Source organism: Plectropomus leopardus, chromosome 2 (genome assembly GCF_008729295.1).
Source record: "Plectropomus leopardus isolate mb chromosome 2, YSFRI_Pleo_2.0, whole genome shotgun sequence".
In the NCBI taxonomy this organism is placed as follows: domain Eukaryota; kingdom Metazoa; phylum Chordata; class Actinopteri; order Perciformes; family Serranidae; genus Plectropomus; species Plectropomus leopardus.
The window spans coordinates 29,257,459-29,275,043 of NC_056464.1; the positions used below are offsets into that span (position 1 = coordinate 29,257,459).

The 17,585-nt window shown below is 36.4% G+C and overlaps 1 protein-coding gene across 2 annotated transcripts; it reads left to right on the plus strand.

Moving 5' to 3' along the window:
• The first annotated feature begins 1,960 nt into the window (after positions 1-1,960).
• LOC121961092 (aminoacylase-1A-like) lies at positions 1,961-17,000 on the plus strand. 2 transcript variants are annotated; one of them, XM_042510946.1, is made up of 15 exons: positions 1,961-2,243; positions 3,804-3,950; positions 5,964-6,028; positions 6,121-6,225; positions 6,320-6,414; positions 6,606-6,682; positions 8,708-8,797; positions 9,945-10,001; positions 10,113-10,186; positions 11,081-11,130; positions 12,444-12,588; positions 12,744-12,812; positions 12,898-12,977; positions 16,077-16,137; positions 16,271-17,000. In XM_042510946.1, the coding sequence occupies exons 2-15, from the start codon at positions 3,824-3,826 to the stop codon at positions 16,433-16,435; spliced, it is 1,260 nt and encodes a 419-aa protein (XP_042366880.1). In that variant the 5' UTR covers positions 1,961-2,243; positions 3,804-3,823; the 3' UTR covers positions 16,436-17,000. The 2 variants fall into 2 exon arrangements, with proteins under 2 accessions (XP_042366880.1, XP_042366890.1); XM_042510956.1 differs by lacking the exon at positions 1,961-2,243 and adding an exon at positions 3,498-3,516.
• Positions 17,001-17,585: the final 585 nt, after the last annotated feature.

Here is a 17,585-nt window from a genome sequence, read left to right on the forward strand (position 1 = left end):
CATATCACTTTAACAGATTAATTTTTTGTTTAATCACCATCAGTTATTGTTATTATAAATCATCACCTGCTCATTGGCATAGGATGAGACAGGGTGCTACAACATTAAAATTCATGTCAGCTTTAATGTTACTATGTAGAATTCATTTCAATATAAATATACATTTTATAGGATAAAAAATACAATTAATGTAAAGATACAGTGAACAACATATTATAAGGAATATATTCATAAGGGATAATACAATATCCAATACTAAAGACAGAAAAATGTCATAAAGATACCATAAATATCATGTAGTACAAAAAATATATACAAGTACAATACAAAAAAATCATAGAATCTACAAATTAATAAATACACTACAATTCAAAACACATACCAGTAGGGAGAGGTGTATGTTATTTTTAGAGTAAATATATGAAAACTACGGTGTTTTGGCCACAGACATATGTATATGGTTATACAAGATACATGCATACTTTAGGCAGTGTAATTTAAGTGGATGCTGATAAAAAATACTGCATTTTCATTTTTCAAATAAAATCATCCAGCATGGACATACAGTATGTGTATACGTGAAAGGTGTTCACAGCGTATATGGATTTTATATTTTTATACATCGGCTTAGGCTAGAGACATAATGTTTTCAGGCTATCTGTCTGTCCACCTGCCTGCCCATTTTCCTGAACACGATATCTCAGGAGCACTGTGAGGAATTTTCTTCAATTTTAGCACAAAAATCAGCTAGAGCTTGAAGATGAACTGATTAGATTTTGATGGTCATAGGTCAAAAGTCAAGGCTGCTGTGACCTCAAGAACACATTGAGGGAATTTCTTCAAATTTGGCAAACCTGTTTGAGTAGACTAAAGGATGAGCTGGTTAGATTTTGGCGGTCAAAGGTCAAGGTCACACTGACCTTGCATGGGCCTCATTCTTGTGAATGCAATGTCTGAAGATGGCCTTTAGGGAATTTCTTCAAATTTGGCACAAACGTCCACTTGGACTCAAAAATGAGCTGATTTTAATCTAGTGGTCAAAGGTCAAGGTGACCAAATAATAAAATAATTGGCCATAATTCAAAAAGTATTCCGCTCAAATTTTTCACAAATGTCTAATAGGATATATGGAGGTCTGACATTTTATAAATAAGAGGTCAAAGATCAATTGAGACATTATAATGTTCTACCAAATTGCTTTTCTGGCCATTATTCAGCTTCAGAACTACATTTGTTCAGAAACTGAATTGGTGACACTAATCTTATGTGTCCACCTTCAAACATTGCTGGTGCATAGATCTTCTGTGCTGCTGGGGGGGAAGATGTGGGTGACACATCTATGTCTTAACAGACATGGATGTAAACTGTAACTGCAACTTGACTGGTACACAGGCATACAACAGCATGGCTATATAGTTGTTTTGGGTTTTTAGCTTATTTTTATTTTTGCTTTTTATCTAGTCTCATTTTCTTTATCACTCAATTATTTTTTTCTTTCTCCTGCTTCTGACTCTTGCACTGCTGTAATGTGTAAGTTACCCTGGTGATAAATCTTAATCTTAACTTATCTTGTCTTATCTCACCTTATCTTATCTTATCCTATCTTATCCTATTGTATCTTATCTTATCTTATCTTATCTTATCTTATCTTATCTTATCTTATCTTATCTTATCTTATCTTATCTTATCTCATCTTATCTACACGGGAAATGCAGATGTTTGAGGTGTTGTGGCAAGGGAGAAGAGGGAGATTTGTACGAACTGAGCTGAGTTGTTGGTAGATAGAAAAATAGATACATACATACACACATGCATACATACATATAATATAATAATATACCACATGCAATACATACATACACACAAACACACACATGTATATATTTATAGATTTATATAGATACATATAACTATATTATAGCTATACGGGCTTTTGGGCTGGGGAAAAGGGAGCTTACAACAAAAACAATGATAAATGACTGCAATAAAAGCTTCTACCAACAGATGCCACTGCAGAGCGAACGGGTTTTAAAACATTTTAAAACGTTTCAAAGCAATGGTTTAAAGGTATTGAAACGTTTCAAAGTGCCGAATTTGCCGTCTCTAATTTATATACACATCACTGGTGAAACAGTCTTCAACACACCGGCGACGTGTTTTATTTTGAAGGGCAGGAAAAATCTCCACAGCAGCAGTCAGCTGACTGAGCGCAGCTTACCTGATCAGCAAGTTGGACACACGGGGTGAGTCCTGTCACTACAAACTCTCGCAACAATAATTTAATAGATATACGTTGTTCGCTATCGTATAGTCCACATTTACCACCAGCAGCCCCAGACAGTGAGCTAACAAAGCGAAGAGGACGCAGCCAGCTCTGTCTCCTCCTGAGAGAGGTTAACCAGCTACAAGGCTAGCTAGCTGTTTCAGCATTAAAATGGTCCTCGTCGCAGCTTGACGCAGGTACCGTTGATGTTTCAGGCTGCTGGCCTGGCACCTGACGGTCACACTGCAGCTATAACCGGAGCTAACGTCAACACGGCGCCGTTTACGTTGCCAAGAGAGAGACAAGACAAGAGACACAATCACTAGACACGTCTCACTCGATCCCAGTGTTTTGGCATCATGAATATCTAAAATAATACTGTGCATAGCCAGTGAACTCTTGTTATGTTAAAACGGTGTCCTATCTACATGTCAACAGATATCCAAAATATATGTATAGAAATCTACACTTCCACTGTTACTTGTTTAGTCTTAAATCTTATTGAATATGTGTGGAATTGCATTTTTACTTGTCACAATGCCATTTGTGGATAACCATAATAACATTTTTAATGTGTTTATGATATTCGAAATTAGATAATGGGTAGCTGGAATATGTTTTTATTGTGGATATCTAAAGTTAAAATTCTGACTAGTAACAGTGGGATTGTAGATATCTAAAATGAGAATTATTCCTAGTAGGAATTCAATTGCCAATATTCAGAATGGTTATTCTGGATATATAAAATGACATAGTTTGACATCTAAAATTGAAAGTTTTTTCTTTCCCATTGTTTATTTACATATCAGAGTGTAACAAATATCCAGCATGCAGTTTTCGCATATACAAACAAAACAGTAATAAAAGCCACTGCAGTGTTACGTTAAATAAAAACATTATAAGACATACAGATGTAAAGTGTCTTGATGACCTTTTTTGTTAATTGAATCATTGAGTAATTTCATGCAATGTTGAATGTCCTTCAGAAAACTGACAGTATTAGATCTGTGATTGCTAAAGTCATTACCAAATTAATTATGAAATATAGTTTGGGTAATTGAAAAACCCAAACATCACATTTTCCCAAAATATTGTAAAGTCTATGGTCCATGATCAATCTGCATATGTACTTTGTACTTTGTTCTTGGTGTGAGGACAATGCCAAAAAAGATGTAAAACATTTTCAGAGTGCCCATCACAAAACGTGCAGTTCATGTTTGTTTTTCAGATTTCTGCACTGAGTGACTGGAAAGGTAGTACTAAAAAATTTTGTTCCAAAATTAAAAGCCCAGTACACATGGAAGGCAAAATGGATGTCATGTGTCCTCGGAAGAATGACGTTGTGGATATCCTAAATGACAATTGTAGATAGGATGAATGTCATTGTACGTATTTGAAATTTTCATTTTGACCAAGGAGTTTTTAATTACAGATAGCCGCAATACATATCCAGTCTAGCTATTACATGTGAAAACATCTTGCCATTTGCTATTGTGTTTTATTGTAATATGTTTGTTCTAATGTGTTTTTGTGTCCTCAGAGGAGTAAATAAATCGCACCATGCTACCTGACAAAGATGGTCCAGCTGTTGGAGGCGGACAGAGCTGTCCTGAGGGGGAGGACCCCTCTGTGAGTCTGTTCAGAGAGTACCTCCGTCTCAGAACTGTCCACCCAGACCCTGACTATGGTGAGATATCCTCTTTACAAGACACGGATATATCAAGCCATGCCCTTTGGAAATGTCACAGCTGGATTTTTGGCATTTATTTAACAAAAATGTTCAGGGTCAGAGTCAAGCCAGATGTTTGAATATGCCCAAAATGTCTGGAGTGTCCCCCTCCAGTTTACAGCACTTTCTATAATAATATTTATAAACTTTATTTATGAGGTCCTTTTTTAAACAAAGTTACAAAGTACTTTACAAGGTTAATCCCAGATTTAAAATAATGCAGGATTTAAGCAAAATAAATCAGACACTTTCAAGAAAAACAAAGAAACAGCAACCCCAACAGTAACATAAATACCATCAGTGAAGCAGATAAGCAAAGTTGGCAGCTAAGTGCCCAAAAGATTGCACTGAGGTATATAAAATTTAAACAATGAGAATAAAACAAAAATGAAAAAGCATACAATACCCGATGAAAGTTTATGATGATAACATGATTATAAAATAAGACATGTTTAAAATGAACAGTGTGCTAAAATTCATATAATGCTTTTTTAAACAGATAAGTTTTAAGAAGTGATATAAAAGATGTCACTGATCCTGCAAGCCTCAGATCCTCCTTTTATATTATTTTAATACTCATTTGTAAAATCCTTGAAAGTTCTGAAAAAAGTCATGGAATTTTTTTGTTACATGAAATTATTTGTTACAGTACTCTTATGTTGGTAACTTTCCATGTAATGTGGAAGGTAATTGTAAAGCACTTTGTGCTGCATTTCTTGTATGAAACGGCCGATATGCAGTTTATTTTTTATCATTATTATTATTGTAGCTGTGAGGTAATATAGCTTTAATGTGTCAATACGTAAAAACGTTTGTTTAGCATTACATTTGTTTCATTATTTTTTTCTCAAAAATTCTGTCTTTTTTTCCACATATGTCAGCTAACTGGAATTATGTTTCAGTAGAGTTTTAAATCTGACAGATTTAAATAAGAGAAAAATTATGTTGTGACAGTATGATTTAACATGAAGGGCATTGAATCCCAGAGTTATTCCCCAGCTATTCCCCACTACTTATTTTATATTTTACTGCATTTCTGAGATGTTATACATTGTTAATATTCATGAAAATTTCACCACAGGCCCTTTAAAAGTTATGGAAAGGATTTGAAATGTTGCCCATAAAATATGTGGAAACCCTAATCAATTTGTCTTCTGTGATTTATCAAAGTCCAGCTCTTATCTGCATCAGTTAGACATTAAATGCTTCCAGTCATGTATCTAGCTTGCAGTATTGAAAAGAAACCTGGGCAGCTGAGCAAGGCTCTCACTTCACTGGTCAAACAAAACAAACAAACTGGGACCTTGACTGCACATTGACAGCTAAGATTGTTTGTCTGCAGGAAGTTTTGCCATTTGTGTTGGTTCAGGTTAAGACTCACTTGACTAACTTTGCAATTTTGTTACAAATAAAACCCTAACCCTACCCTGTTTTTTCCAATTTAACTTTTTATCAACTTAAAAGCCTAAAAAGTGAGAATTTTCTTTTCCATCTACTGATATTCTAGCACAGTTTCTATCATATATCCTGCAACTTGACACAAATAAAATGAAATCAGATTTTTTTTTTGGAAAGAAATTTAGTTTTATTTCATATTAACATTTTATTTTAATCAACTCATCCTTCAACTCCAAAGATTCAGTAGGATCAAGGACAAATTGTAATTTCTTATTATTACTTATAAATCTATCTTGTATCTTGTACCTTTTACATTTACTTTAACATTCAAATATTTTTTCATTTATGTTATCTATTAGTGTGTTTAGACCAGTATGTGATACAATCATGTTGGTATCAGCAGCAAACAAAATAGGAAAAGAAAATGTACAAACTACTGCAAAATCATTAGTGTAAATAAGAAATAATAAGGGTCCCAAAATATATCCTTGTGGTACACCACATGCTATATAAACTGTGCTTGAAGCATAACCAAAGGGTATTTAAACAGATTGTTCTGCCATTCATTTACAGATGCTGCACTTAAGTTCCTGGACAGAATAGCAGAAGATCTTGAGCTACCCATGAGAAAGATTGAGGTGTGTGCCATTGATAATATTATAATTGATCAGAAATGTTCTTTGTCTGAAACGAAATAGTGGTTCTTATCTGTCATTCCCTCTCCCTGAAGGTTTGTCCGGGCAGAATCGTGTCGATCATGACATGGGAAGGAACGAACCCGAACCTGAAATCCATCTTACTGAATTCCCACACAGATGTTGTACCTGTTTTTCAGGTATGGTGTCTGTCTCTGTTTGTGGAGTTACAAACCTGTTATTATTTGTAATAGACATGGAAAAAAATAGATTTGATATCAATCTCTTCTCCAGGAACATTGGAAATACGATGCTTTCAGTGCTTTCAAAGATGCAGAGGGCAACATTTATGCCCGGGGATCACAGGACATGAAATGTGTAACTATACAGTGGGTATAAACTGCATTGATAACTTGTTTTATTGAACAGGATTTGTACTCTAGTGTTTTTTGATCTTTAGTTTCAATTATGTATGAAACACCTCTCCTAACACCCACCCACTCAACCTGTATACTGTCAGTTCAGACTCCATTTCTTATTTCTGTCATAACTCTGACATGTTTTCTTTTGTTCTTTGCAGGTACATCCAGGCAGTGAGAAGACTGAAGGCAGAGGGACGGAAACTGATGCGCACTGTGCACTTAATGTTTGTTCCTGGTAAGATTATGTGATTGCTTCCCTCCTCTGTGTATAGTGTGTTCGCAAAGCATCTGCCAACCCTTGGGCCACCCATACAGGTGTTTCTACTTGTTTCGCCAGAATGCTTAAGTCTCTCCATGTCACTGCTCACACATGGCCCAGGTGTAACCTGTAGGGCAGGTGATGTACACTGCATGCAAAACATCCTTAATACAGCCTCTCCAGTATGACGTTAATAAAAAGATGATCGTCCGTATTTTTGACAGTATTTAAAAGTACACCTGCAGGATTTCTAAATATCCAACTATACTATAATACCATGATACCGCCTATGCCTAGAGGTTAATCCATATTGATCACAGCAATATAAACCAGACAGTTAAAGAGTCATGCATGCAGATCATGATAGCAAAACCAACAACACTCATGGTAGCTGTCACTGTACCCTGGACAATGTGGGGAAGTGCAAATTCATTAAAAGTTGCCACTCAAAGTTCCCGTGAAATGGAGGAAAGAGTGTCTTTATCTTCTGTACTATGTGTATTTCACAGTGAAACAGAATATTTGAGCGCTGTACAGTTACAAGAGGAATTTAAATCAAACCCCTCCCATTTGATTGGACAGCTAAAAATTGTGTGGGCTTAGATTTTTGCGCAATACAGAGCTATCGAAGACTGCGTGCTCGACACAAACCTGCCTCACTGTAGATCAGGAGGAGGACGAATGAGAGATGAATGAATTAGACCTCCACCAAATGAAAACAAAGCTTATGCCCACGTAATCCAAACGCACATCTCTTCTTACCTCTCTCTATATTGCTATGTTATCTACAAAGACCCACAAACAGTTAAGTGCAGTATATGACCGGTGTGGCTGGCTAATCACCCAAAGTCTCATTTGTTTGGACGAACTTTTATAAACACCCTTGAGTACAGGATGTCATTAAACATTTGAAACCATTTTGCCTGGTTTTACAAAAAAAAAACAGAAGACAGATTTTTTATGTAAAATTACTTTTTAAACTACTTTTTTATGTAAATATTTGTAACATATATTTGACATATAACACAGTTTAGATGATTGAGTTACAGAGTAACAAAGGACCAAAATCAGGGAAAAGGGATTTTCATTTCCTGGGGACTTAAACCAAGATTTTGTGGCATGGCTGTAACTGGTAGGAGGCAATGCATAAGCGGCTTAGTGTATTTTATATAAATATGTTTTTCAAACTGGGAACAATAGGAATCAGACAGTGGAATTGTTCTGTAGTCTTATTTAGCCACCTGTTAGCCGCTGTCTTTTTTAAGACACATTAAAGCTTCAAAGTTCATTGCGGGATATTTACTGACAAATTTTATGTGGTTAAAAAAAACAAAAAACGTGAAAGTCTCTTACACTAGTGTTAACCTCAGATCTTATTTCAGGCATCTAACCAGAAACATGTTCAAAAAAACCATTGACTTTGAGATGAGATGAGATGAGATGAGATGAGGCACCAGATGTGCTGAAATGCTAACAGATTTCTGCATTTTAGGACTCATTACTGGGGTTCTCTATTAGCAGATAATCAAGCAGTGATTCAAGTCTGCACACACACTGGGCTCAGAAGGATTGGGGTGAGGAAAGACGAAAGGAGTCTCTCCATGTTCTGCAGTGTTTTGCAATACTGGAAAAAAAACACCAGTTTTTTTTCTGTCCTCGTCAAATGTCTGTTCATTCTGTAAACCTACAGACTGTCTGTACATAAACATCATTGCTACTGTAAAATCAAAATGTGTTTACCCTGTGAAAAGATTCCAATGTCAAAACATTAGTCCCTTAACTCCTCAAACCACGGGTCCTGCATCATATTTCCGCCCTCGTTCTCATGCGCTCCATCTGTCATGCTTCTGTGCCTTCCTAGTCGGTGCCCGCCACACAGATTGAGAAACGCTCAGTTAAAATATATAACTAACATAACAGACTCTTACCAACTATGAGCATTTTGGCAGTGCAAGTGTGAAATTCATAACTATTATGTGTTTTTTTTATCATTCTTCTTAGATGAAGAAGTCGGGGGTCACAAGGGAATGGAAACATTTGTGAAGCATCCGGAGTTCCAAAAATTAAACGTTGGCTTTGCGCTTGATGAAGGTAAATAAATAACGTTGTTTGTTGTTTGCAACATCTTTTAAGAGTTAATGAATAAGAATCTGAACACTGAAGGTCACTCAGTTACTCAATAAGCTGACACCAGAGCCAGTTACAGAGTTTATACCATAACCTTGAAAAAATCAATTTTCTGTTTCGTTGGCAGGTATTTATTTAAAATTGTATTTCTTGACACCTCAAACATTCGTGCCAATGTTGTGCAATTATCACTCCAGGTCAAGGTACATTTTAATAAACTGCAGGTTACTATAGCAACAACACATTTTCTACATTATCAGTGACTGCAAATGAACTTAAGAAAATGTATGTAAGTTAAATGTATCTTCTTGTATTTGGTTTAATGTCCTTCGAGGTCAAATGAAGGTTGGAGAGATGGAAACATCACTCCAGCCTTAACATTAATTTTATTTCCATATCAAGATATCTTATCAGGCATTTTTACCTTCTTCTGGGTGGTTAATACAGACTAAACCAGTGCTGGCTGATATTACTTTAAAAATTGACATTTTTATGTTAATTATCATAAATGCAAACTATAATTTTCATGCAAATCGCCTTGAATATAAGTTTTGGAAATGCTTAATTATTAGGGGCGTAACAGTTCAGAGGCCGAAAGCAAAACCTTTGAAACCGACGGCCAGTCTCATTTCATGGTTCTGTCTTTCGTGTCTCAGTCTCTGTCTGCACCGTAACTCACAGACTAATCATGTAATGGGGAAAGGTTGCATGATTTATTTATAGCAAGAAAAGGATTTCTGGACATGAAAATTAATTTAAACTCCAAGATCACCTTTATAATTTGACTAAAAGTGAAAATATAGCCATTTCCTAAATTTTGGCTTTTTTGCATAGTTTTTGCAACATATGCTAATAAGGAAAGGTTGCATGGCTGCACAATGGTAACAAATGGATTTCTGGACATCACATACACAGACAGACATGTAGATTAACTTTATATGTTTATCAGAAACAATGCAGTAGCCATTTCTCTTTTATGCTAAATAATTAATTTGCACTAATTATAGTTTTAATTTCAGTTTATAGGAAACAACATTTCTAGGTTTAGTACAGGCCATAAATGAGTTTCCAGTAGACTAAAGGTGTTTTTTTTTCTGTGTTTGTTCTGTAGGTCTGGCCAACCCTGGTGAGGCCTTCACTGTGTTTTATGGAGAGAGGAACCCTTGGTGTGAGTATAAAATACATAAAGTAAAAGACTTCCACCATCTTATCAGACTCCGGGATTTATGAAGGATGATAAAGTCAATGTTGAGTCAAGCAGATGATTTCTTCTCTCCAGGGATCACAGTCCACTGCCCTGGCAGTCCAGGTCATGGGTCTCGGTTTGTGGAGAACACAGCTGCTGAGAAGCTGGTACGTGTCAGTGTCATGTCACAAGTTAATAAAATTGTTTAATCATATAAACACGTAACAAAGACTGAGAGGGACTGTAAGCTGTGGATTCATGGAGAGTATTTCTTCAAGTCGATTGAAATAATTTTGATTAGAGCTTCCACCTTAACTGAAATAACAAAGTAAACAAACTAAAAAAAAAAATATGTGGCATTATCACAATTCCACTAAGTGCAGCATTTATTATTTCAACAAAATAAAATAAACAAACTGAATGTGTCTTCAGGAAATGCTCTCAAATCCACTTAGTGCAGTATTGTAATAAAAGTACAGAGCACTATAATTGAGTAATATAGTAATACAGTTCCACTTATTACAGCATTATCGCCAAAGTAGTCCACTAAATATGAACAACAAAAATTTAAATTCCCCCTAAAGTGGTGTAGCAGCTGAAGTTGAACATAAAAAAATCAGTTTCTACTCTTTGGAGAATCAGCATTACAATAATATCTGCTGCACATTGTGCTCTTTGTTTATGACACCTGTATGATGGCCGACATCAACAAAGGATCGGGCGGCAAATGCTCAAAAAAATCGGTCCAGATCAACTAAAATATCTGCTGATCGGGCCTGATACCGATCTGTCCGATCCGATTGGGACATCCCTAACTGCTAGTGTTAGCAATACAGACAATTCAATACAATCCAGCAAGTTCACATTGCTGTCTGTAGCGACAATGTTACATCAGGCTTATAATTTCTTTATTTATAATTTATAATTATTTATAATTCCTTCTCATCGGACAGGATCAAGCTTGTCTTTTGTGATTGAGTTGGTTTTAGGAGGGATTTTAATTCTGACTATTAGTATAAACATACCTATTGTGAGTGACCGTTCTGCCTTATTCTTCTCAGCGCCAAGTCATAAACTCCTTCCTGAACTTCAGAGAGAAGGAGAAACACAGGTGAGATTGAACTTGATCTATTACATAATGTATATGGCAAGACAGATTTGCTCATTAATACTCGCTTTGGGGTTTAGCTTGAGTTGACAACGCTTGATCTGCTTTGTGCCGTTATTCTACAAATGTGTGTCTTTGCTGCTTTTCATACAGTAGATTCAAATAACCTGCGGTAAGCATCTCTTAAGGGCTGTAAAATTGACATTTTGTCTATTCCAACTGTGCATGTTTTGCTTTGAATGGCCTGTATGTCTGTTTATGGCTGACTCCTCCTGGAGTATTGCGACTGAGATGTTTTAATGAACCATGTGTAACAGTAAAAATGTTGCGTTCATGTTCAGACATTAAGATTGTAAGCAGCCCTGATTTATGGTAGAACCTGTCGAGGCAATAATCTGCCACCTGCGCTACAACCCATTTAACAGAATAATGGCAGTAAAAACGAAGTGACACTCATGGAATACTGATGTTGTTATGCAGGTTGTGTGCTAAACGTGATTTTTTTTTTTAGATGTTTCACAAATCAACAGATGTGGGATTTGGACCTTTTAGTCTTTCACAGTACAGGGACATGTTGCTTACCTTGTATCTTCTGCATGTTAATACTTTATTTTACAGGACTTCATTCAAGGGAATTATTATGAATTGATAGACATGTAGAGGAATTGTAAGAAACTTCATGAATTTGACTCCCGGTCATTTCAACAAAATGCTTATCAGTCATTCAGCCTTATTCAGCAATATTCTCTTAACTTTCTTTTGTATTTTCTGGGTAAGAGAAAACATACCAAACATACTTAACCATCCAAATCTGCTCTTACCCAGGTGTGCTCAATGCTGAACCCCACTTGATCATAAGTCAGGGTTGTAAAAAGAAGAACTTCTGCAGTAGTGAAAGTTATGTAGGCCTACTGTTAAATGTATTGAAGTATTAAAAGTAAAAGTACAGATGATTTTTTTTGCATTAGAAATGACACGATTAAGGAAGAAGAGCAAAAATAAGAAAACATAAGTAAATCCCAAAAATTAATTGTGTACCCACAAAAAAAGAACAAATTGTTGATACGAACAAAAATAAGGCTCATGCATGAGGCCCATTATGTGTTGTGTTTGTGTCCCAGAGACATCAAACAACATGAGCGCAAATGAGTTGATTATTTGTTTTTTTGGTACAAAGAAAAACAAATTTGCTTTGATTAAAAGTTAATTTTCAGTGTTCATGTGAGAGAAATGCAATTTTACTTTAGATTTCATTATGCGTAATTGTGTTGAAATTGCAGTGATGCCATTAACGTGTGTGTTTGTGTGTTTTTCAGGCTAAACACCAGTGAGTGTTTCACGCTGGGTGATGTCACCACAGTGAATATGACCATGGTCAAAGGCGGCGTCGCCTACAACGTCATCCCAGCTGAAATGGACGTCAGCTTTGATCTCAGAATACCACCTACAGTAAATCTACAGGTGTGTACAAGTGCATGTCTGAATGAGTGTGAATGTGAGTCTGAGTTTGTCTGTGTGACTCATGCACACATCTGGATCCACAGGCAGATGCGACCTTGTGAAATGACCTCCAGCTTATTGCTAGCTCTAAACTAACACTATTATTATCCTACCAGGAGTTTGAAAGACAGATCAAAACGTGGTGTAAAGAAGCAGGAGAGGATGTGACCTATGAATTTGCTCAGGTCAGTGCACTTACACCTAGAAATAAAAGTGCTGGTGCTTTGTTCCTGCTGTCAGACAGTTTAAATTCGCTGTCATCTATTGCAGAAACACATGAACCAGAACGTGACTTCTACAGAGGAGAATGATCCTTGGTGGAGCACCTTCAGTGCAGCCTGCAAGGCAATGTGAGTACTGCCCACACCAATGGATTATTTGAATTGGATTTTCTTTTGCATGTTAGATGCAGGGGCACATACAAGGCAGATCTTGTGAAAATGTATTTTTCTAGTGACACTACCCACTAGATAAAAGCAAGTAAAAGCTGCAATATATTGTGACAATTTTGTGTTGTAATCAGAGTTCCCACAGTCATGAAAAACCTGGAAAAGTCATGGAATAAGTAAAAATAGTTGAAAGTTATAGAAAAGTCATTGAGGTTTTACCCCTTTGAAACCTGAGTAAACTAGACTGATTTCTTTCAAAAATAGGGAAAAGACAACAAGCAATGTAAAAGAGGAAATTAGCCAAAAATTTGCGACAAGAAAATCTGTACAAGAAAATTACCTGAACATAAGCAAAAAAGAAAGTTATAAAACAATAACAAACAAGGAAATATCCTGATTCCTTAAAAAGTAATAAAATTCTCCAAAATGATTTTTAATATATAATTATGATAATTAGAAATTTAGTTTTCTCAACATTTTTCCCTAGCTTTTTACAATCATTTTTTAAAACTGCTAAAATTTGCAACAGATTTCTTGTCAAGTTGCTCATTGCCTTTTCCCCCATGTTTTTTGTAAATCAAATCAATTTTCTCAAAGTACCTGTGAAAAGAGTCCGAGGCCGCACAAGAAAATTGATGTAGATCCAGGTTTCAAAGAGTTAAAAATCATTGAAAGTTTGGGAGAGGTCATGAAATGTGTTTGTTCTTAGTAATGAAATTACCATAGTAATCTTCCGTGGATAATCCACCATGTTATATAACATAACGGAACATTTATTTATGAAGCTGTCGATGTAACGTAGCTCTGATATGTGTCGATGTGCTGGTTTGTTTACCTTCATGTAAATTTCCTCATTTTCCTACCGTGTTTCCTTTCTCCCTTTATGTGTGCCAGCTAGCAATAATTGTGTTTAAATCTGTTATGTTTAAAAAACGCTGGGCAAGTGGGGCAAGAAAAATAGAAATTGTAATGAGTCCTTGACAAGTCATGAAAACATTTTTAAAATTATGTCCATGAAAATGTGTGGGAACCTTCTATGATTGTGGTTCCATCTAAACCTACCATTATATCGAATTCAGCAAAGGTTAAATGACTTTTAAATGTCCTCAGCTCCAGCACCTTCCCCAAAAGCCCTAAAAAGGATAAGGGGTTACGGAAAATGAATGAATGAATGAAATGTGCTCAATCAGTGTCCATTTTCTCTTGAGCCTTTCTGAGAAATTTCGAAGCAACAGAAATCTGCTTGCAGAAGATGAGCAATCAATCACTCAGATTTCTGCAGAATAAAATCTTTGTCTGCTGTTTTAGAGATTCATAGAAGAAGAATTGTGTCCTCTGTAATTGCTTACACAACCCTTTTTTTAATGCATTCGTTCCGTCAGGTTTCACACCTTAACTGCAAATATTCACACAGCTCCCACAATCCTCTTCTCTTGTTTATTAAGAACTGTACTGTCTGTCCTGTCTACAGTTACTCGTCTCTGCAGCTGAAGAAAAGCTGATAGTCTTATTTTATTTAATTCATATTCGACTGAAAATATATATATATAGAGAGAGAGAGAGGGGATTTTGGCCATGAATGTCTTACACAGAGATCCTGCGATAGGGCCACATCAAAGTATCTTCAGTCGCTGGCTTTGCTTTTTATGCCTCCGTGCCAGCAGTAGCTGTGGCCGGAGGCACTGTGTTTTTCGGGCTGTACGTCTGTCCACACATACGTCCCATTCTTGTGAATGCGATATCTCTTTGAGGGACTATGTTTGCAGATTTGGAACAAACATTCACTTAGACTCAAGGATAAACTGATTAGATTTTGGTGATCAAAGGTCAAGGTCACAGTGACCTTGCATCCGTCTCATTTTCGTGAACGCTGTCACAAAATCACATAGAGGGAATTACTCCAAATTTAAAACGGGCATGACAGGCGTGACGTGAATCACAACAGCATCAGCCTCTTGTGTGACATACAATATAAGTGTCAGGCGGCGTTTTCTCAACATTAACGACGGCAGAACATGGCAATAAAAATCACTTACCGTACGTGTTCTATGACGGCTGATCTCGTCCTCTGCTCCGATGGTAAGGAGCTCCCTGACCTCATTGTCTCCCCAGTTTGCAGACATTTTTGGCTGCTGTGCTTCTTCTTCTCTGAGTTAGCTGCTAACAGCTGCTAGCTGCTGTTAAAATCTCCTGGCAGTTGGTCACACACATAACATAACAAAATGTCACACCCATCCCGTCCTGCCGGCTGCCTCTTATACACAAACGTGATTTGCAGGGTTCCCATGATCATGAAAATGACCTAACCATGACCTGGAAAAATCATGGAATTTTACAATTGTGTTTTCCAGGCCTGGAATAAGTAAAAAGACTCAAAAGTTTCGGAAAAACTATTGAATTTTTAACCGCAAACTGGACTGATTTCTTTGAAAAATGGGAAAACGGCATCAGTAACTTACGTGAGGAAGTGAGCTAAAAAATTTTGCAACAAATTAGTAAAAAGTATGAAAAAATTGCTATATAATAAAAAGAGGAAAGTGAAAAAACAATAACAAAAAGGGGACATGACCTGAATTTTATAATTTCAGATCAATTTTAATTTTAATTTTAATTCTAAAAACATTTTTCCCTAGCTTTTTGATATAATTGTATAAAACTACCAAATTTGCAGAAAAATTGTTTTAAAGATATTATTTTGGAGGGGCATTTTGGCCTTTAATTGATAGGACAGCACAAGTCGATCTGTCCTATCAAATCTGTTGATATAACGTAGCTCTAATGTGCTTCGATGCATAATGTTTTATTTACCGTTATTGCGTTCATTTTCTCCCCACGACCCGTCTCTCCCTTCATTTGAGCCAGCTACCTGAAATCATGTTTGAATTTGATATGTTTGAAAAACGCCCTGCAAGTGGGGCAAGAAAAAGAAACAACATGGGTCCTTGAAAGGCATGGAAAAGTTTGAAATTTTGTCCATGAAAATGTGTGGGAACACTGAGTTGCAGACAAAACTGAACCTGTCCTTGTGACATAAAAACTTCGTCCCTGTCTCCACTGTAGGAACATGACTCTGGAAAAGGAGATATTTCCTGCTGCCACAGATAGCCGTTTTATCCGAGCGGTGAGTAAATGAACTGAATGTGATGAGAAAAATTCTTTTAGTTTGACTTTAATGACATTTGACGCTGTTGGGCGAAAGCTATTCCATGCCTTCAGTTCTGTGCCGGGTTAATAGGTTTATTTGTTGAATCTAGGTGGGGATCCCTGCTATTGGCTTTTCCCCAATGAACCGCACGCCAATCCTGCTACACGATCACAACGAGTACCTGAATGAGCAAGTCTTCCTGAAAGGCATCAGCGTGTTCGAGAGGCTCATCCCGGCTCTTGCCAGCGTTCCTGCCTTTCCTGACGAGGCTTAAACAAGTCTTTATTTTAATCCTCTCTAAAACGTGTTTCACTGATGATCCGACTATTTCACTTGAAAATTTTACAGAGACTACCAAAGAATTATAACGTGTATATCTAAGCCAAACTGAGCACTTAGCCTTTGGTACTATTGATTTTTTTTTTAATAACTCTCAGGATATAGGCGCAGTAAGCTTTTCATTGCCTAGTATTGCAGTTTTTAAACAACATACTTATTGTATGTCCACATTGTTGATTGAGTGTGCCTGTGTGTGTGCAGTCTTAAAGATAAATCACTATTGTGTAAACAGCATTTTCCATTAGCATGGAAAAATTAACTTTCTAAAATGTGAAGACGACTTTGATTAACCCTGCAATCAAACGTCATTAAATTGCCATTTTTTTCCAAATCTAGCTTGATTTTAAAACAATGATTCCACAGATATAATTTTATTTAATAAACTGGGATTGAATAAATATATATTTGTTTATTACTTTCACGGTCATATTTTCTTCTTCACAAGTTAGAGATTTGTGTCACACTCGCGTGCGGTCTAAACACCAATGAATGAGCAGCAGGATTAGGGAGATGTGTTATGGAAGAAGATTTCTGACTGCCTACGGCAAAGGCATTTAACCTTCAGACAACCATCTGCTTCAAGGACAGGCAATAAAATTTACCATAACTGCATCAATAAAAATGTCCAAACATCAGTTAAAGCAGTGAATCTATCAGTGTAGCCTTCAAATGATCGCAAAGTGCAAAATTACCATTCAGTACTCTGTTTGAGTGTTGTGATGGAGAGTCAAGCCCACACACGACTTTCAGCATTATGTACTAAATGGATGTTGTCTCCACTGTTAATGATAAGCCGGTCAGAACAGGAAGCAAAGAGGCTGAATCATTTTTTTTTTGTTTTGTTTTGTTTTTTTTAAGTAAATTTCCAGCGATGCTAAAATGGCTCTATGGATGGCATTGTTGGTTGTTCAGTCAGTCAGTCTATCAGTGAAATATCTCAACTGTTGGATGGACTGACATGAAATTTTAAACAGACACTCATGCTCCCCTGAGGATAAAACCTGCTTACTAGAGATACACTGACGTTTTCTCTGCTGCCAATTTAATTCAATTCGAAATCACTATTTGTCCTAGAGCGTCAATTA